A 23,542-nucleotide genomic window follows, 5' to 3' on the forward strand; every position below is an offset into this window, starting at 1 on the left:
TAGTCTGATCCAAGCAACAATCCACCGATATACCTTATATGCGTTTGCTGCAAAGTCCTGTGGCACATACTAGACAGCCATATTATTGTATGTGGTAAATATAAGTATCTTGGTCAGAGCACAGCATGCTTTTAGGAAGTTGAGATCTTGTGAGATGAAGCTAATAGCTACACTTCATGACCTATCTTCAAACCACGACAGATACCAAACCACAGATAGGGCTATAACAGACTTCAGCAAAGCATGTAACACACAAACATATCCTTCAGAAATGGAGGCCTTCTTAACCGAATGTGATCAGAGGGTCATAGTCAATAGAAGAACTTACCAATAGATGCCAGTTCTGAGATGAGTTCACCCATACCTGGATTATGCCAGCTCAGCAAGGAACCTCGGAACCAGGAAGAATCGGGGCATGCTCCAGAAAGTGCAGCAAAGAGCAGCATGGTTTGTTCTTGGTGATTTCAATTCTTGATCCAGTGTAACCAAAATGATCTCACCATTCAAAAGGGATAATGTAGAAGGATAAATATTCTTGATAGGATGCTCAATGCATAGCTGGATTAATCACTGGAGGATTGCATCCAGAGCAAAGGTCCAAGAAGTAGACACTAGCCATCTTCCCATGCTCATCCACATCATTCACACAATCCTTCTTTCTCAAAGCCATAAAACTCTAGAATGAACTCCCCCAAACTACCATGGACATTATATCCAGCACTGCTTTTAAATCTGCTATCCAAAATTAAATTAATTGTAACCCCCCCAGTTCATCATCTTTTCAAGCTCCCTTCCAGTTCTAGTTCCAAGTTGACATTTGGGACCTTTCGCAATCCTCACGGATGCTAATATTAGGGTCCCCTAACACAAAAGTTAACGCTTAATCATACACTTGATTTTTAAGATTGATTGTACATTATAGTCAATAGAATCAAACGTAGAAAACTGCTCTACAATCAATGCTAAGCTTTGTGTTACAGGGGGGTTACAGGCCCTACAGATCTGCTTTTCGTGTGCAAAATTATTTCCCGCGACACCCGCACCATACATGCATGTACATTACGACTGATGGCTGGAGATATTCGAAATGCAGGACCTACAATAGATTATGATATGGATAAGAAAGTGGTTTTTCAAACAAATCGAGTACATATTGAGTGAGGAAAAAGTTAATGAATTAAGGGTTAGATATAGATCATTACAGTCCATCAAATCTGTATTGCATTTAATGTGGATTATTGGTGGATCACTGGCAATTGATTCCATGGGTCAGATCACCTCTCCAGCCAAAACCATTTCGCATGCATTGATATGTACACAGCATTATACATTGTGTGCTAGAGGCATATCGTTTGTGTAGGAGTAAACAAAAGAAAAAACCCCTCAAAATCGACTGAAATTCAGACGTATTTGCGGGTTTTTTTCTTTTGTATACTCCTTCTACACAAAGGGTATGCCTCTAGCACACAATGTAATGGGGATTATGTTTTACTTTCCCCAGAAATGGGTGATTAGATTCAAATTCCCGGGGGGACCACTTCCATTGATAAGTGGATACTAGGCACGACCATGGGGTTTCGAAAAGCACCCTAAACAAGGAAGCAAGTCTTTTCCAGATTATGAAAATGCATCTGTACATGTATTTAGCTTGTGAAACCCTACAAGTATTGAAAACATATCCTCCTTTTCAGTATTTTAAACATTGTTTTTGACACCCTTATAAGGTTACATAGGCCTATAAGTAACGTACTTGCCCACTCTTTCCCTTATTACGCGTGGTCGCGCCTGGTATCCACTCTTCAATGGAAGTGGGCCCCCCGGGCGGCCTCTCGAGCTCTGGGAGGAACCAAATGTGGCCTTGGAAAGTCGTCCTAAATCTCGGATATATCGCTGTTACCATAGTAGCAACCAGAGTTTTGCACACGAAACGCAGATTGAATGTTTCCGTTCCAGATGCTAAACGAAAAAAATCTCATGTCACACAATTTGCATTGCAGGACAGAGTTTTACGACCATGATGACGGGCACAAAAGTCTCTTCCAAAATCAACTACCGTCACAAAGAAGCGTTCGCGTTCTCCAACGAAAAGTCGGGATTATCAGAAGTGAGGAACACAAGGTACATTGTACAAGGTCTAATGTGAAATACACAAATCTTTTCCTAAATTTTCACAACATACATGTAACACAAATTTTTCCGAGATGGCAAGTCCAGACAAGTCCATTTAGATATTTGTTTTTACAATAAAAGAGAAAAGACCAAAATTTTATGAATCTCATGATTTTTCATATGCTTTAGAATGTTCCATTGGACAATAATATCAATGAAAATTTTCCAATTCTTACTCTCTTATTCAAGGATTCCATGGATACATAACTACAAATCCTCAAGAACCTTATGATCCTCATCATCTAATCTCTTACAAATTCTAGTTTTTAAGAAATTTGGGAGGAACAGGCCTTTGCTCATGCTGGGTCTAGCCTGTGGAATTCTCTTCCACAGAGTTTGAAAACCCAGACTTCAGTGAACACCTTCAGGGGCAACCTGAAAACATACCTGTTTAAAAGTGTTTTTTTGACAGACATCGACTTATTGTTCAAACATGTATTATATGTAATTTGTTTTTGTTGATTTTTTGCTCTGAAGCACCTTGAGCATTTAATCAAGATGGAAAGTGCACTATACAAGTCTATTTATATTACTATTATTATTATTACAAAGAAGACTATGAACTTCTTTATTACAATCTTGTGATTGTCTCTTGCGTGATGAATACACATATTATTCCTTCTCCCTATAACAGACATGTAGTAGCAATAATACAAAGCATTAATAAGCTGATTTTTAGTTGCCCCCTCGATGGTTCACTACATAATTCCTCCTGCTTTACATGGAGCTCAGGTAACCATTATCTACACCTGTGTGGAGAGTGGCAAATGTAGATAAATGCCTTGCCAAGGAGGCAAGTACATGTACTGCGGGGATTCAAACCCCAGACCTTGTGGTTCAAAGTCTGGAGATTTATCTTGTGTGCTACAACACCTAATGAAAGGATTACTCCATGCTGAAAATAATTATATCTAAATAAATGGAGTAAAATTCATCAAGCAAAAATGCTAAAGTTTTATCAAAATCTGATACAAAATAATGAAGTTTTCTAATTTGAAAGTTTAGCAATATTATGTGAAAACTGTTATATACACGCTGTATTGAACATTCATTAGGTGGGCTGATGATGTCACATCCCCATTTTACTACCTTTTTCTTATGTTATTACAAGGAATTATAATTATTTCATTTTTCAAACATGTGTACATGATATGTCTCCCTTATAACAACAAATATATAAAACATTAAATCACTTTTCAATCCATTTTTTAAATCTTGGAGGAAAAATAGAATAAACATAATTTCATGTTATAAAATACAATCAAGTGGGATATGACATCATCAGTTTGCTCATTAAATATTCATGAAGACATGCATAGAACTGTTTCACCAAAATAATGCAATTTTTTAAATTTCATAACTTTGTTATTACTCATCCAATTTTGATCAACTTTCCTGTATTTTGTCTGAGTTTATTTATCTGTTGAAATCCTATTATGTTTAGCCTGGAGTACCCATTTAATAATGGAAACTGTGAATCCATGTCATGGTGTCAGACATTTCAGCATGTGTGACATACCTAAACAATATACATGTATCCTCAAACATACAATAAGATGAAGAAATAAGAATTTCGAACCAAGAGTGAGACTTTTCTGTTGTGTTTTATAATAAAAAGTAATTGAGTATTAACTTTTTTAGTCAGCCGAATAAATCAAATACCTGACCTGACATGTATTAAGCCTAAAGCAGTCTAGTATTTAAAGATTTCTAACATATTTTTCACTATTACTCAGGCAAAAATAAATGAGAATCAACACTCATTTTTTTCTGTTACACAGGGAATACAGCTACTATTGATAATATTTTATTTCTTGGAAAAGAATATTCCCTAAGATAAAGAAGACAAATGTTTGTTTTCTCTGTGCATCACCTGATCCTCTAAAGAGTGATGTCATAATGAAGTCTGTGACATCATAGTATGGTTTGTGACCTCACAATATATTCTTTGACCTCATAGATGAATTTGTGAATACCATCAAACAATCTCTTTCAAACATGCCTAAATGAACCTCCCAAATTCTACATCACAATGAAGTGTGATCTGACATATCTGCCAAATTAACCCCTCAAATCCTCAGAGTGAGATGCAACAGAAGAACAATGAGATGTGTAGATACACCAGTCTTACTACCTTGCACATGTTGTCAGGGCTGCTTGCAATTCATCCATTCCATGTTTCCTACATAAAGAAATAGAGAAACAGGCAATATAATAAATCATTAAATTCTTGATTAATAATATTAATACTTGCAATGTAGCAAGTATTATGATTATTTATAAGTTTTTTCTACTATTTTTTTTCTTTATCACTTTTTTAAAATTATTATTAGGTGGTCTGTCATTAATATATGACAGATCACCTTTTATATTCGTCAGAATTTTCTTTATTTATTTTTATTGCCAAATTTTGTTCCCACTTTATCGCAAAATCAGGCATGTCAATTTTCTTGATTTTCATGTCATGTATGGACATCATTATGGACATGTGTAACGAAGCTTTTCAAGGTTATCAAATCATGATGACGTCATCTAGGCGCCATTTTGTAAAATTAAATGATTGATCATATCATCGCAACTAATCATAAAAAATCATCCATATTTGCATCATATCAAGTTCAGGTGACAGGTCATCAGGACATGTCATCAGAGGACATGTCATCAGAGGTCATGCAAAGGTCACGACGCAAACGTCAAAATTTTAAAATTCCCCAAATTGACCGTGGTCAAGTTTGGGTACGTTTCAGGTCATTTTGAGCATTTCAACATTTTGCAAGCGCACAGGTATCCGTGCGCGTTCTTGCACCTACCATCGGTATGCATCTTCGAGGCAACATTTATGTTATGTCTGTCCATTGTCCATTATCTTCTGATTAATTTGATACCTCACTCAGCCTCTTACGACCAATAATACGCGAATGTGCGTCCATTCAAATTTGCATTACTCGCGCGTGCAAACTTGCAAAATAAGTCATAAATGGGCAAAAATATGCCTATATAAATTTCACTGTACAGTAGCTCTTCAGGAAGTCCGTTGACCCCCAATTTTTCCTCACTCTTGGATATAGTCAATATCTCATTCAGAGATTTCGTAATTACGTCAAAATTACGTTAGAAGTGAAAACTACATATTTTCGCAACATACGTCAATGTATTTATGCATATTTGACCGTATCTTTGTTATCAGTGTTCAGTTTTCTCCCAAATTTTGATGTAGTAAAGACAATTCTCTACAAGTAACGTGTGAATAATTTTCACTTTCGACCAAGGCATCAATGTGTTATGACTTGTTTAATTTTTTGCAATTTTTTTCTGGGCCTAATTTTTGAGAAATTTATATAGGAAATTTTTTATTAATCATTTGTACGGTCTTGCTGAAAATTTCAAGCCCACTTGCTTACCGGTTTTTTATGTAGGACATTTTTTAAATTTTGCCTGAACTTTTTTAGGGGTCATTTTAACATTGTAAAATATCATTTATGTAAACTATTTTTTAGTAAACGCTGCAATATTGAAACGCTCTTGGGTTGCAAAATTTCATTTCGGACATTTTGTGGAATTTCACGGATTTTTTTTCTATTCGGTCATTTTTAAACATTGTGCAAATTAGTTTATTACACATTTTTCCCCGAAATTATAAAGGAAAATCGCTTGTATTTGAAACTTTTTCATGACTTTTTTCATTAAAAATCATCAACAAAGAATTTTCAAGTAAATGTGAAAGTCATACACAATTAATGGTTCATGAAAATTCTTGACGGAAAATCTTATGTAAAATGTTTAGAAATTTGCGGAAATTTTGCAAACATTTACAAAAATACTTTCTGCATAATTTTTTATCAAAACCATCACAGATGAGTTTTGAAGTGAATGCTGTGGTATTGTAGCATTGTGAAACTTTTCATTAAAAATAATTGAAATTTAGCATAAATTTTGAATAAAAATATTTAGGATGTTTTTTCAAAAAGTATTACCTATGAATTTTCAAGTCAAATTCTGTGAAACTAATACCCACTGACATTGTGAAAATTCTTGCTTGAAACTTAATTGAAATCTAGAAACAAGTGGAATGCCTCTGGCGGTCTCACCTGCATCACGCGATTCAACATAGCAGCAGTGCTGACTTTGAAACCTACTATAACTCGCACAAGATGTTCAGTGATACTTTTATGTCCACGTTTCATGAACTAGACCAATACACTTACAGAGATATGATGGTAATTCAACAAATACCCCCAATTTGGCCAAAGTTCATTGACCTTATATGACCTTTGACCTTGATCATGTGACCTGAAACTCGCACAGGATGTGCAGTAATACTTGATTACTCTCAGTCAGACCGCAGGTCCCTATGCTAATGAGCAAAAAGGCCAGATTCATCCAAATCATCTCGTGGCTGAACCCTCCTCCTTGCAAAATCTCGTGATTCGTGAGATTTTCTTTCTCTAAGAATTTACCTGTTTTAACCTCAAGTTAAATGAAATATTATTGCACCATCAGATAGAGTAAAAGTTACTCTTTCATATTGGTCATTTATTTTGTATACAATATTTTTTTAAATAAGTAAATTTCTGGCCTGAAATTGTGCCTCAAAACTGAATTTTCTTCCTCTGTTTTCTTTTGCAAATTGTGCAAAACTTTTTATTTTGAGCCTCAATGATATCTATATCACCATAAAGCTGAACTTCTGTACTTTCTCACAATGCCACTCTTGATATGCGGCACCTTTTAATCGGGTCAAGATCACACTTTTCCCACCAAGGTACAAGACGAGATTTCTGAAATTTTGTACTTGCATGAAATCCAGAGTTCTGATTGGCTGGATAAGGTTCACAGAACAACAGGCGCGGGGTATTTGAGGAGATTACCACATGGGAAGTGTGACCTTCCCACGAACCCAGGCACTGGAACCGTTGGAATTTGCCATTGTGTGGTCTTTTTGACCAATCAGAGTGCAGTATACTTGTTTTCAAGCTGCTTTATGTACTTGGCAAATGAAAAGTGTGATCTTGACCCGATTAAACCTATTCCTATTTTGAAACCTATATCATTTCAAAGCATACATATTCAGCTTTATCATGATATAAAAATCATTTGGGCTCAAACAAAAATAAAGTGTGAAAATAGCAGCTTTTGTCAGGTGAAAATATTTATTTTGTAGCATATTTTAGATCAAAATTTTAACCTATATTACAAAATCTTTGAATAAATCCAAACACATGACCTAAAAGAATGATTCTTCTTCTTTACAATGGTACCAAATTCATGAAATTCGATGCATAATTAGAGCTGCAGCAATTACCGAATGAAAAGAGGTGTTTTGGTCCGCATCAAGCTCATTAAATATGCAAAACATCTCAAGTCATGAATATCACTTGGATGAAAGAAGCCACTTTCTTGGGACCTGCAGTCTGACTGCTCTTATGTCCAAGTTTCATGAATAAGATCCATAAAGTTATGATGGTAATTCAACAGATACCCCCGTTTGGCCAAAGTTAATTGACCTTTAACCTTGGTCATGTGACCTGAAATGCGCACAGGATGTTCAGTGATACTTGATTACTCTTATGTCCAAGTTTAATGAACTAGACCAATATACTTTCAAAGTTATGATGGTAATTCAACAGATACCCCCATTATGGCCAAAGTTCATTGACCCTAAATAACCTTTGACCTTGGTCATGTGACGTGAAACTCATGCAGGATGTTCAGTGATACTTGATTAACCTTATGTCCAAGTTTCATGAAGTAGGTCCATACATTTTCTAAGTTATGATGACATTTCAAAAACTTAACCTTAGGTTAAGATTTCGATGTTGATTCCCCCAACATGGTCTAAGTTCATTGACCCTAAAAGGCCTTTTGACCTTGGTTATGTGACATGAATCTCAGGCAGGATGTTCAGTAATACTTATGGCCAAGTTTCATGAACTAGGTCCATATACTTTCAAAGTTATGCTGTCATTTCAAAAACTTAACCTTAGGTTAAGATTTGATGTTGACGCCGCCGCCGTCGGAAAAGCGGCGCCTATAGTCTCACACTGCTATGCAGGCGAGACAAAAAATTGCGGGCAGTACAAATAATTTTTTTAAAGATTTTGCATAAACAACATCAATAATGAATAACTGTCCAGTAAAAATTAGCTGCTGTGAAAATTAAGGCGCCTTTCATTGAGCAATTTTGGAAAGCCAATTTTTATGGCGTTTTACGTGCCTCAAACTTCATTTCGTATTTACCGTCTTGCATAATCACCATCATCATTATAATCATCACGATTGTCATCACCACATATTTATAATCACTTTAGCCATGGTCAAAATGTATTCCCATGATGTCTTTGATCAAGATTATCAAAAAGATCATATCTAAATGAATCAGTTCATACAAAATGAGCCGAGACTGAATGGAAAATCATGACAGACCACCTACTTCGTCCTCATGACGAATTAAAATCTACTTATGGTTTCTTTTAGTTCAACTTTATTTCCCTATTAATTTTTTCAGAGTTACAATTGTTATTGTACTTACCTTGCAACGGTTTCACCTCCCAGATCAACAAACTTCTTGTAGACTGTACCATCACTCTTAATAATAGCTGTAAACAGTGTACTGTAAGGTCCTTTCATCTCTTCATCAAGATGATCAACTAAACAAAGAAACAAAGAATCAAACTTCTTAACCCTATCTTACCTGGGCTATTTCAGACCAACATACAGGTATACTTGGGGGTGGGGGTCAATTTGACCCCCCCCCCTCAGATCTCAGCCGTTGATTGCGTGATTGCCGCAAAAATTTGCGCGCGCGTAGAACCGGATGTAAACTGCAAGACTGTAAAGTAAAATTTTTAAATAATTATTTGCTTATATTTTTTATTAACTAATTATGCAAATAGCATATGAAATTTGCCCTAATTTTTGTTTTTTGTGTATGTTTTTGCCTTTAACTCTATTTATATACATGTACATGTAGTTAGTAAAATGCTAATTTTTGGTGAACATATAGATTTCCATATTTCTAACAAAATCTACAAAAATATTGCTGAAAAAATAATTAATTGCCTATGTATCTTATTGTTTCTTATGTACATGTATATCCTTGTTTTTTCAAACCTTTGTTTTTGTCGATGAACTTTGTCGGGATCCTTTTGCGATCATGAATAACATAAAATAAATCCATCTAAACCAACAAAAGTAAAAATAATCATACATTTATGATTTTTGGTTGAAAAACACAGTTCGCATTGACTTTGTAAATGTAATCATGTTTTTGAGCAATTTTGGGACCGACATGCACTTACAAAATATCGCGTAATTTTGCAACGGTGTATCCGGGCATTGCAAATTTGGTCTCAAATGATGCACAAGTCTTGAAAGTAAAAAGTCAGTGCGAGTTTAATAAGGGTTTATTAAAGCATTGTTTTCAAATTGGAAAAATTAAATCCCAACATAAATTATCTATTAAAAAATGTTACCATTCAAACAACTACTATTACTTGTCAGTTAACAGGAGATAAAGAATTTTCTGTGAATAGGTAGATTACTATTGCAAATAAGGAATGAAATAAAATGCAATTCACTTACCATGAGATGCTTTGAGTACTTCTACTGAAGATTCTAGCCAGCCACTATCTATAAATAACTTGGTCAGCCAGGGTAATAAAGGAATGGATGCGGCCAAAACTATCAATAGAAGTTAGGAGAAATAGAAATCACAAGTCACATATAAAATGCTACAAATAAGTTAGGGAAGGCAAATGTCATGGGTCATTAACAAATATATTATCAATTTCAATTGCTGACATTAAGCAACTCCTGATTTATTATGTAATATTTATTTAATTTATTATCAATTATCAAAATATCAGTACATTTTGATATTTTTATCATTGCTTAGGTTACAAAATTAAAATCAAGAGACTGAAAAGAAATACTTCCCTGTAATGAAAACACGATTTTCCAAAATATTAAACATACCATTTGTTACCCTAACTTATCATAATACTGTTTTTGTAAATTATATCTTAACCCTAAAAGAGGCAGGTTATTTGGTCCCATCTCACAGCTAGGGGGGGGGGGGAATTTGCAAAGTAGTAGTGTGTGATATAATCTTCCAAGGCTGTATGGTTAATTTTTTTTTCATATAATAAGATTTTTCATTTAGTGAATTAATTATGCTAATTTATTCATGAAATAAAACATTTGCTTTATCAGCTATCATACTGCCTCGAAACTGCTAATTTTTTATTCAGACTCTTTGTAGGATCCCTATCAAATGAACTTCAAAAAAAATTTGATATCGCAATTGTTTTTCTTATGTATTTTAATGTTTTTTTAATTTCTTATGCATTTATTTGTTTTTCGACATAATAGTATTTTATTGTTTTTTTCGAAGGAAATTGTTGCAGACTTAATTCTGATCATAATCAAGACAAAATCAATTAAGTTTAATAAGTAAAAGTAGAAATAATGATACATTTATTAATTTTGGATTTGTACATGAATACACATTTTTGAGCAGTTTTGAGTCTGACATGCATAATGTTGCGTAATTTTGTAACCGCGTACCCGGGCATCGCAAATTTGGCCTCAAAACTTGCGCGATATCTGAAAGTAAAAAGTCAGCGAGCAATGCGGTTGAAAAATTTCACGCGGTGGTTTATCGTGAAAAATGTAGAGGGGGGCGGAATCCGCCTCCCCGACCTTTTAGCGTTAAAGAGCAACAATAATCATAAATCAGATCCTAGAAAAGCATGATACAATTATATAATGTATGTGAATTAATACCAATATCTAATATTTATTCAAAATGTTGGTCTTTAAAACAGCTTTGAATCAATCCAATTCTTAACCCATCGTGGCCTACCCACCCCCCCCCACCTCAGTGCTTCACACAATTTTCCTGGAACACATAAACATAGTGCCGCAACGTACTATTTCTCGAAGTCAAGTCGAGCTTTTGAGATTAAATTAATGCCATACGGGTGTACATGTAACAGAGCAATACCACAATACTTTATACCAGACAATGTTTATTGGGTACCAGTAGGAACAACCGTCATTGTGGTTGGTTGAGCAAGTCTGCGCCTAACAGGCTGCTAAAAAAAGCTATGAATCCAGTGACCAGATAATTATAATTGTGAAGCACTTTTAGCAGTCGTAGATTGATATAAGCGCTATATAAAAGCCAATTTTTATTATTATTATTATTACATGTATGAGCATATGCCCAGTTACTTGTCTGAGCATAACCTGCTCAATGACCTTCAACCTAAACTGTATGTTTGAAACCGGCGATAACTCTGCAAGGCATTCATAGATGACCTTTGACCCCATCATCTTCAACAACACACATGTGGTACTACCCAAGTGCGACAACAAGAGCGTTATGGGATCTTGACCTTTAGCATGCATGATAAGTCTGGCTGCACTGTTTTGCACTATTTGTAGTTTTCTTACATCTTTTTCAGGCAGGCCACACAAAAGTGAATTGCAAAAGTAAATTCTGGATTAAACAACTGGTTCACAACCAAGATCTCCCTGGATCCCTAAGTCTCTTCTTCATTGTATTAACCGAAAAATCATATTTTTTATAAGCACAAAAAAATTAAATTAGATCAAAGTATATATGATGTCTCAAGTACATGTAATTGGAAGGTGATAAACAATGGTCTAAATAAAAAACCAAAATCATCATCTATTCCTACAATTAAGATCAACAGCTCCGAAAATATAAATCCAATGTTTATTGCTGAAACATTTAATGATTATTTCATAAACATTGGCCCAAATCTTGCCCACGACATTCCAAAGTCCGATGTTGGATTTTCGATCGTTTTTAAAAGAACCGAACGGTCAATCTATATTTTTTACTCCCATTACTTCTCTTGAAATTATTATCATTGTTAAAGATTTGAAAACTAAGAAAAGCTCTGGCTATGATAATATTACAAATTTTCTTTTGAAGAAGACTATAAATGAAATAGTACAACCACTAACTATCATTTGTTATCATTATTATAATTGTTAAAGATTTGAAAACTAAAAAAAGCTCTGGCTATGATAATATTACGAATTTTCTTTTGAAGAAGACTATAAATGAAATAGTACAACCACTAACTATCATTAGTTATCATTAGGTATCATTAGTTATCATAAGTTATCATAAATTATCATTAGTATCATTGTTAAAGATTTGAAAACTAAGAAAAGCTCTGGCTATAATAATACAAATTTTCTTTTGAAGAAGACTATAAATGAAATAATACAACCACTAACTTATTTATTCAACTTATCTTTAACAACTGGGGTAGTACCAGAAAAAATGAAAATATCAAAGGTCATACTGATACATAAGAAAGGTAATAAACATGATATTGGAAATAATCGTCCCATTCCGCTCTTAAGCTCTTTTTCCAAAATTCTTGAAAATTTTATATACTCCCGCATTGTAAACTTTCTAATCAAATATATTTTATTGAAGGTTCAATTGGTTTAAGAAAGAAACATTCAACTACCCATGCATTATTAATGTTTATACATAAAAATAGCTACATCTATAGATGCTTTTTCTCATACTGTTGGTTTATTTCTGGACTTCTCCAAGGCCTTTGATACAATTAATCATGACATTCTTATTTTAAAATTATCACATTCGGAATACGTGGAAAGGCCTTGGAGTGGTTCAGAAGTTATCTATCTAACCGTCAGCAGTTTGTATTTATTTACAATAAAAAATCTAATAAAAAACTGATTTCATGCGGAATGCCACAGGGGTCTTTACTAGGTCCTTTATTACTTATCATTTACATTAATGACTTTCAAATTTTTTCTAGTATTCTTTCATTCCTTCTGTTTGCAGATGACTCCAATATATTTATCTCTCACAAAAATCCTCAAACTCTCTTACATACACTGAATCATGAACTGATTTTTGTTCTTAACTGGATACATTCCAATAAATTGTCTCTTAATATCAATAAATCAAATTATATCTTATTCAGTAATACGATCACTACACCTCTTGTAAAGGTTGATACAACAAAATTTCTTGGCGTATATATCGACAGTAAATTAACTTGGAAAGCTCAAATTAATCACATTAGTACAATTATATCCAGAAACACTGGTGTCATCTGCAAACTTAAGTCATCTTTTCCCACCCGTGTCTTGTTATGTTTATACTCCACTCTAATTTTGCCATATTTAAATTACAGTATCCTTTCTTGGGGGAACAGGTCGAAACTTCATATCAATAAAATTTAAGTTACCGGGCTCATTCTACTCCACTCTTTTATTTATGTAATGTTCTACAAATCCACGATCTTTATGCATTTAACCTTGGAATATTTATATTTCAACTCTCAAGAAAAGAATTCCCCACTACTGTATCTTCTCTATTTAGAAGGAATGATGAGATTCACAGCTATCCTACTTGCCAAAGTCATTATTATCATCTTCCACGTACTCGTACAGCTTTTTCACAACAAACAATTGTCACAGGTCCATTATTTTGGAATGATCTACTAACTGACTTATATACTCATACTGATATATACTTTAAACGTAAATTGACAACTTATATTTTAGGACAAGTCCAAGAAAAGGTCACCCTAGAAGGCCAAATTTCATCTTTAATTTAAGAAGTTATCTTTGGTGGCGTAAGAAAGCCCAAATGTTGAATTCTAAAATTTCATTAAGAAAAATTTGATAATATGCATATTTATGCTAATTTGGGTCACCTAATTTGCATAATTGGTGAAATGGGCGTTACGTATGGGACAATTATAAAAACTTATGGAAAACAAAAAAAAAACTTGTGAGATTTAGTCATAGGTGGGACATGGACCCCCTAACATCTTATTACTTTTTTGGGAAAAAATGTGGTGTCATCTAATTCATTATGCAAATTAGGCCTTGTCCAAGGATGGAATGTCCCATACGTAACATTTTGAGGATGTTTTTTTGGTTATTTCTCATAATACAATACTTGTATTGTTGCATCTCTGGGAAGTTCTAATATATTAAGTATGAAAATGTTATACCACAATAAGTTTCCAAAATAGAGTTTACTTTTTAATAATAATAATAATAATATAGGGTATTTATATTGCGCACATATCCACCTTGTTAGGTGCTCAAGGCGCTCCTATATTACCCGGCTAAGCTAGGCGTTCATAGCGCACACAGCTTTTTAAGGAATTACTTCCTACCAGTACCCATTTACCTCACCTGGGTTGAGTGCAGCACATTGTGGATCAGTTTCTTGCCGAAGGAAATTACGCCATGGCTGGGATTCGAACCCACGACCCTCTGTTTCAAAGTCCGAAGACTAATCCACTGGGCCACTTAAAAGTTAATTAAAAGTTAATTAAAAAATTGTTACGTATGGGACATTTACACACAATGTCAATGGGGAGATTTGTGTACAAAGTGAATGGAGAAAAACACATTTCAAGAGTGCTCCAAAAAGTGATTATTTACCTTTTCTTTAGTTTTTAAAGACTGATTTGTTATGAATACTGATTAATGAAAACAATCGAAGCGAAAAAATTGTGAAGATTGAAAAATATGTATAAAATAAAAAACAATAGAAATACATAAGAAATTTTTGAAACCATGAAAATCAAGAACAAAAAATGTTGAAATGGCTAATTTCCTTTTCAGTCATATCAAATATGTCTCAATAGAACATTTTAAAAGAAAGAAACTCTTTTGTTATTTCCATATTTTAAATTATTTCAATTTTTTGAATTATGGGGAAAATTGTCATTAATTTATTTAATTAGAGTCTGTAATTAGAGGGATTTGGCTTGTGACATGAAACTTGCCTTAGATATACTAGAGTATTGTGACTTCTATCACACTAAGTTACAAGTTGTCTTTCAGAGAATTCTCAACTTGAAAAAAATGTTTTAAAAATTGTCTTTTTTCTGCGTTCCATACATAACGGCACATCTTTTTTCTCTAAAAGGTCAAGGTCACGGTCATATGTCACCATTTTTTGCATGATTATTCTTCTCCTAGATGTATACCATCATGAGGGTATTCAATCTAATCAAAGTAATTTAACACTGTTTTTCAGGTCATTAAAGCCTCTGAAATGTCCCATACGTAACGCGCGCGAATTCTTGGACTTGCCCTTTAAAAAAATATCTTAATGACAATTCCACGGCTCCCTAATGTTCCTCTTAACTATTGTCAGTCCACCTTCCTTTGGCTTTTTTCTTCTTCTTTTTTCACTCGTTTTTTTAAGGAATTTTTTTCTCTTTCTCTTTCTTTTCTTGTAACATATTGATATAAAAACAAGTTGACAATTACTTATAATTTTATTAATAGGGAAACTATAAATTACAAGCTCTGCTTTTCAATAGTTTACCCTTCATATCCTCGTCTTATGTATTATGAATAATAGTGATGTATTGTATTATTTTATTATTAATGATTCACTGTCATTTAATGGACAATACATTGTATATGATATTTTGTGAGATATGAAAATAAACCAAACTAACTGAACTGAACTGATTCATTCTGGATGAATCAACTTTTCTGTGGTCTTTTAACACCATTCAGAATTATTGCAATTCTTCTCAATGAACACATTGCAGATTGAGTCATAATCCTAACATGTTCTTTTAATCTGTGGCGCTACAGAATAATTTTTTTTTAAAGATCATTAATCTGTTATTCTTTGTCAGAGTGCCATGAAAACTTCACCAACATTTTTCTCTAATTTTGCTGCTTTAATTAAAACAAACTTATTGTCAGAGTGAACTTCCCCTTTAAGCAAGATTTTAGTCAGATTTAAGAAGTAGCGGTAATCCAGGGGGGGGGGGGGGTTGGGGGGTGTGACAAGATTCACTTCACACTCATACAAATCACCCTCATCCCCTTCCTCCACTTTACTATACTTAGAGCATCCTCTTCCCTTAACCAACCCTCCTGCTGTCCTCCACCACTAGCTTCATCCATGTCTTTGGTCACCCCTTTTCCCTCAAACTCAAGCATCCCTCCTCAACACATGTCCATACAGTACCAATGTACTATATGAAACACCCCTATGAGCAGCATCTCTCCTCAAGACGTGTCCATATAGTACCAATGTACTCTGTGAAACACCCCCTATGAGCAGCATCCCTCCTCAACACATGTCCATACGGTGACCCGACAATTGCTCCGCCGACATCTGCTCCGCCGACAATTGCTACGCAAAATAAGACAGTTGCTCCGCCGACAATTGCTCCGGACAATTGCTCCGCCGACAGTTGCTCCGTCGACACTTGCTCCGCCGATATGTGCTCCGTCGACACTTGCTCCGCCGATATTTGCTCCGCCGATATTTGCTCCGCCGACATCTGCTCCGCCGACATCTGCTCCGCCGAAAATTGCTCCGCCGACAATTGCTCCGCCGATATTTGCTCCGCCGAAAATTGCTCCGATTATACGACAATTGCTCCGCGACAATTGCTCCGCCGATATTTGCTCCGCCGACATCTGCTCCGATTATACGACAATTGCATGAACATCTTATTTCTCCAAGTTGGTCTATGTTAAATGATAAGAAATTCATCCTGATACAAATTGTTTTGTCGTTGTTTTGTTCTTGTTATTCGTTAATGTTTTATTTATTTTATTCTCCCCCTATCATCACAGCTTTCTGCTTAAAAAACAAAACAAATTGTTCTCCCTGCCGCTGCCACTTTTTGTAACGGAGAAGGGGAATGACACACTCCCCATTGAAATTGTGAATCTGGATTTTTGTTCATATATTATTATCATCGGTTTCACTCCGGTCTTGAGCGGGGAGAGAATTTGGGGGGGGGGGTGCTGGACACAATATCTCTTCTGCTTTCCAGCAACTTATACACCATACATTCGCGCGGGCTCTCTCTCTCTCTCTCTTTCTCGTTTTGTTCTTTTACGTTGTTTATTTTTATTGGTGACCGCTTGATTTATTGTATATTTATCAGTATTATAATTATTAATATTTGTATCAATAATTTTTATTTACGTCTTCGGCCTTATCTACCCTTGCACTTTTTTTCCTTCAATTTGTTTCAAACGAAAGTATGATCATCACTGGCGTACAGATGGGGAAGGGGCGTGCTAGGGGTCACGGATCCCCCCATTCTCCCTACCAATGAAAAAAAAAAGAATAAAGGAAAGGAAAATAAATGTTATCCTTGTCTCGCCCCCTCCATTTTTTGTTTTTGGCTCATTACGCTACTGGTGAGTTACTATAAAACTAGACTTCGGTTGTATTTTTGTTCTATTCTGTGCAAAGCGACAATATAAATATATTATAATAAATGAATATATGTATGTATCTCTCTCATTACGTCTAAACAAACAATGTTATTTTTAAAAGACAATAATATATATACCAGCAATAATATAGTTACAAATTCGTGAAACCCAATACGCATCTCACTGAATTTATAATGCGAGCACAAAGCACGAGCTGTTATTGACATGGAAAGGGGACATTTATACGCCTTTTTTAAATTGTAAACATGAAGCATATCTCGGGGGGGGGGGGGGGGGGTATCTCGTAAAAGAAATGAGAGCACGATGCGTTAATTTAATATTTTGGATATATTTACCAGAGTTACAATTCTATATATTTCTTTTTCTTTGTGTTATTTCTTTCGACAAACTGTAATTGAAGTATTGAAGAGTATATAGGCTGTTATGCCTGCTGATCATGATAGAATGTGGATTATTTTGCTGATTCATTAGATCTTAACATGTGTTCTTTAAATTGGGTAATTTGGGTACATGTTAGAAACACAGGCATTGTGCATTCAGATGCACATTGTGGATATGAGATTCAGTATTCCTTGCAGCTAAGAAAGGTTTTGAAAATGACACTACTCTCATTTAGATGTATACTGTGTCCATAGTTGCGAGTGTGTGAAAATGAAGGTGTTTGCAGTCATTAAAGTGTAGTTTTGGTTGGAAAACGTTAATAAAACTGTCGAGAACGTACAGTCTTCATGATTTCATTTATCTCATGTTCTGATCAGTAAATCAAATAAAAAATTATAATGACAAGAACTTGTTAAGTTTATCCTTCTATTTCAATCCCATGAATAAACAGAAATCGCGATATTCAGAAATAATAAGTCATACACCTCCTTTTTTCCTCAAGCTCTCACTCACTCCCCCTCTTTCTCTCTCTCTCTCTCTCTTTCCCTCCATAACCCTTTTCACAATCATTTTTGTTTGATTTCCGCATAAGCAAAACGACGACGACAATGATAATGATGGTGATGATGAAGATGCTGATAGTGATGCTGATGATGATAATGGTGGTACAATGATAATGATAATAAGTACATGAACACACGTTTTCTTCTCATATAGTTCATTCTTGGAAAATACATAGGCGGCCATATACACATGAAGGTATATCATTTATAGAAGAAAATCTTGTTTGATTGATTTTTTTATTTTTTGAAACTACGTGTAAAATTATATCCCCCATCAACACCAAATTGTTACTTACATTATAACATCATAATGAATATAATTCGACTATTGGCGGACCATATTTAGATTTAGATTAAGATTTATTCATTTTCCGTTCACAAAGCACAACAAAATCAAAGTAACAATACATAGTCAAATTTAAAGTACAATATCAATCGGTATAATGCATAAGAATTAGAACGTATAAACAATGAGAACTAATGCGAACTAAAGTAACCTTGACTAATAACTATATAAAACAGAACATATGGATTCTATTTTTGGATAAGTTAAAAAAAATTGATTATCCTTTTTCTATCAGTGAAGAAAACAATCATGATCAACATAAAACAAAAAAGCAACTCACTATTATATACAGTATTATCATAATCTAAAAACCTACGGTGTGTATGACATGATGTGGATGTGGAGACCATACTGAGAACACTGTGTGTACGAGAGGATATGGAAACCAGAGTGGAGGGGTGTGCCGAGAAGGTGACACGACATGTAGTCTTTCACAAGTTGGTATTTTCTTGAATATTAATTTTTACTTACTGAATGTCTTGGTCATGTTTGTATGGCACAAAATTTGCCGACAGTAAACATTTTGCGTGACTACAGTACAGGTTTTCGACAAAATAAGGTGGGGTATACCGTTGAATTTCACCTGGAGGAAATGTCTCCACTTCGGAGCATATTTCGCCAGTCTGAGCGATTTTGACGCTAAGAATGGGGTATGTCTAATTTGTTTCTACTGTTATAACATGGAGCTATATGGTTATAATAATTACATGAAAACGCGTTTTTTTTTTCATTTTAATCGCCAGGCACGTAATAAAACTTACACAAATGCTCCCCCCCCCCCCAACCGCGAAGCCAGGATTTTATTTTGGAGGGGGTGGTACATGCACGCGAAGCGTGCCAACACTTACAGAGCGTGTGAAGCGCGCTCCCTAGGGGGTGGGTGCAGGGAGGGGGAGTTTCCCCCTCCCGCGCGAAGCTTTCGGTGTTTCATGAATTAAAATGAAAAGGAGCCGTCTCTCTTGTCTCTAGTACCTATATCAGCTAGCTCCAATTCAGTTGACTATATTTTGATTTTGAACCTTTTTTTCAAAAGTGATTGTGAACGCACAAAAAAGGGATAAAATGGAAGAAATTAAAATAATAATTACCCCGCGCGAGGCGCGGAAGCTAAAGCATTTTATCAAGTTTTTTTCCAAATAAAAAAGGGTCCCAAGATAAGGGTTCTCTAAGTTAAAATGAATACGTCCCTTAGAAAGATCAGATTTGATTACAAACAATTATATCTTTAACTCGCAAAACAGAGGAGGAGAAGGGTATATGCCGGGAGGAAGATAATCCTCCCCGCCCTGAGCAATGAAACTGAAATTTCAAAGGGCGGACGTTTCATCAAATGCAGATATCTCTAATAACTCATCGGCTCTAATTCAATTGATTTTCTAAGATTATTGAACTTCATTACGAGGAAAATAGTGCGCAAAAAGTTGAAACTTCTGTGATTTATTTAAATTATAGAAAAAAAGATGATTTCTTTGACTATTATCCTGAAGCGCTTAATTTTGAATGATAAAGAAACTTAGGTGTCATTAAAAATTTCAAACTGAGGGCGCAAAACAGGACAGGAGATGAATGTGCAGGGAAATGAAGTTTAATAGAATTTGATAAAAAAATATTGTACTTTTTTTATTTAATACGACACGAATTGTATACTTTCCTCTTTTTAAATAGGTACCTGTTTGCCCCCAAATTATGGTTGTTTAGTAATGAGCTGAAAAGCGGGATAAGTTGCCTATATGGAGGTGACGGCAGAAATTGATATAAAGATTTTACCCGCCCAGAGTCGACCCGACCAGAAGTTGCCCGATCAATAAAAAAAAAGATAACTTCATATACTTCAGACTATAACCTTACTCTAATTCCATGGAGCTATAAAACATGTCTAATTCCACGCCCTAATGTATACATTTGAACTTTAACTGGCAAAAAACACACATAGCTGAGGTGTAAAAACAGGGTTAGAGAAAGGGTGAGGGGATACAAAGGAGAACTGCAATATTGTCCTCTAACCGCGCGCAGCGCGGAAGCAAAATTCATATAAATTTAGAGCAAGAGTGAAAGAGTTTCTCTTTTGAGAAAAAATAAAGAATAAAAAGAAAAACCCACAAAGCTACCTTTCTTCCCTTTCCTCCCTTCGCTTTTCCTTTTCTCCTCTCTTTTTTCCCTTCTTTTTTTTCTTTTTGGGGACTTTTTTTTTTTTTTTTTTTTTTTTTTTTTTTGGGGGGGGGGGGGGGGGGGGGACCGCCCCCACCGCCCCCCTGGCTTCGGGCCTGCCCCCCCCCCACTATTAAGAATATCTATCCCTCCTTTGTGCTTACCCCTTTTTTTCAATTTCTTTCTATATGCATGTATCAGGGGCCGCGGAGCCGGGGGGCTTTAGCCCCCCAATTTTCCAAAGCCGTGTACAAAAAACGTAAGAATGACCATATGATTGTGATTTTTAGCATGGACAGCCCCCACTTTTGACTCAGCCCTCACTTTGAAAACCGTTCCGCGGCCCCTGTGTATGACATTTAATATATCATGCAAGCATAGTTTAAGTTTACTTTGTAAATTCATGGAGCTATGCTCGGCGGAGCAGATGTCGGCGGAGCAATTATCGGCGGAGCAATTGTCGTATAATCGGAGCAGATGTCGGCGGAGCAAATATCGGCGGAGCAATTGTCGCGGAGCAATTGTCGTATAATCGGAGCAATTTTCGGCGGAGCAAATATCGGCGGAGCAATTGTCGGCGGAGCAATTTTCGGCGGAGCAGATGTCGGCGGAGCAAATATCGGCGGAGCAAATATCGGCGGAGCAAGTGTCGAAGGAGCACATATCGGCGGAGCAAGTGTCGACGGAGCAACTGTCGGCGGAGCAACTGTCCGGAGCAATTGTCGGCGGAGCAGTTGTCGTATTTTGCGTAGCAATTGTCGGCGGAGCAAATGTCGGCGGAGCAATTGTCATGGAACCGTCCATACAGTACCAATGTACTCTATGAAACACCCCCTATGAGCAGCATCCCTCCTCAACACATGTCCATACAGTACCAATGTACTCTATGAAACACCCCCTATGAGCAGCATCCCTCCTCAACACATGTCCATACAGTACCAATGTACTCTATGAAACACCCCCTATTAGCAGCATCCCTCCTCAACACATGTTCATACAGTACCAATGTACTCTGTGAAACACCCATATGAGCAGCATCTCTCCTCAACACATGTCCATACAATACCAATGTACTCTGTGAAACACCCCTATGAGCAGCATCTCTCCTCAACACATGTCCATATAGTACCAATGTACTCTGTGAAACACCCCTATGAGCAGCATCCCTCCTTAACACATGACCATACAGTACCAATGTACTCTATGAAACACCCCCATGATCAGCAACTCTCCTCAACACATGTCCATACAGTACCAATGTACTCTGTGAAACACCCCTACGAGCAGCATCTCTCCTCAAGACGTGTCCATATAGTACCGATGTACTCTGCGAAACTCCCCTATGAGCAGCAACCCTCCTCAACACATGTCCATACAGTACCAATGTAGTCTATGAAACACCCCCTATGATCAGCATCCCTCTTAAACACATGTCCATACAGTACCAATGTACTCTGTGAAACACCCCTATAAGCAGCATCTCTCCTCAACACATGTCCATACAGTACCAATGTACTCTGTGAAACACCCCCTATGAGCAGCATCTCTCCTCAACACATGTCCATACAGCACCAATGTACTCTGTGAAATACCCCTATGAGCAGCATCTCTCAAGACGTGTCCATACAGTACCAATGTACTCTATGAAACACCCCCATGATCAGCATCTCTCCTCAACACATGTCCATACAGTACCAATGTACTCTATGAAACACCCCCTATGAGCAGCATCCCTCCTCAACACATGTCCATATAGCACCAATGTACTCTATGAGACACCCCCTATGAGCAGCATCCCTCCTCAACACATGTCCATACAGCACCAATGTACTCTATGAGACACCCCCTATGAGCAGCATCCCTCCTCAACAAATGTCCATACAGTACCAATGTACTCTGTGAAACACCCCCTATGAGAAGCATCTCTCCTCAACACATGTCCATACAGTACCAATGTACCCTGTGAAACACCCCCTATGAGCAGCATCCTTCCTCAACACATGTCCATACAGTACCAATGTACTCTATGAAACACCCCCTATGAGCAGCATCTCTCCTCAACACATGTCCATACAGCACCAATGTACTATGTGAAACACCCCCTATGATTAGCATCCCTCCTCAACACATGTCCATACAGTACCAATGTACCCTGTGAAACACCCCCTATGAGCAGCATCCCTCCTCAACACATGTCCATACAGTACCAATGTACTCTATGAAACACCCCCTATGAGCAGCATCTCTCCTCAACACATGTCCATACAGCACCAATGTACTCTGTGAAACACCCCCTAAGATTAGCATCCCTCCTCAACACATGCCCATACAGTACCAATGTACTCTATGAAACACCCCCTATGAGCAGCATCTCTCCTCAACACATGTCCATACAGTACCAATGTACTCTGTGAAACACCCCTATGATATACTTACTCTGCATTGCAAGGAACCAAAGCTCAGTGACTTCATCCCAGTATTGTTGAAACTCTGTAGATATCTCACAAACCCCCTCAGACCCACATACTAGAATTTTCTTCATGAACTCCAGAGCTGACTGAACAAACTTTTTTACCAATGATAGAGCAGTGTCTGTTAGGAACAAATTCAAATAACATTTCAATTAACATGTATAGAAATTCATAAGAAGTTTGTAGCTAAACCTGAT

General features: G+C 36.1%; 1 protein-coding gene across 1 annotated transcript; it reads right to left on the reverse strand.

The window, feature by feature from the left end:
- Positions 1-1,903: 1,903 nt before the first annotated feature.
- LOC129262035 (neurochondrin homolog) lies at positions 1,904-23,462 on the reverse strand. Its single transcript, XM_064100321.1, has 4 exons — positions 23,311-23,462; positions 9,751-9,849; positions 8,699-8,816; positions 1,904-4,351 (listed from the first exon to the last, which is right to left on the reverse strand). The coding sequence occupies exons 1-4, from the start codon at positions 23,414-23,416 to the stop codon at positions 4,300-4,302; spliced, it is 375 nt and encodes a 124-aa protein (XP_063956391.1). The 5' UTR covers positions 23,417-23,462; the 3' UTR covers positions 1,904-4,299.
- Positions 23,463-23,542: the final 80 nt, after the last annotated feature.

This window comes from Lytechinus pictus, chromosome 5 (genome assembly GCF_037042905.1).
Source record: "Lytechinus pictus isolate F3 Inbred chromosome 5, Lp3.0, whole genome shotgun sequence".
Lineage (NCBI taxonomy): Eukaryota > Metazoa > Echinodermata > Echinoidea > Temnopleuroida > Toxopneustidae > Lytechinus > Lytechinus pictus.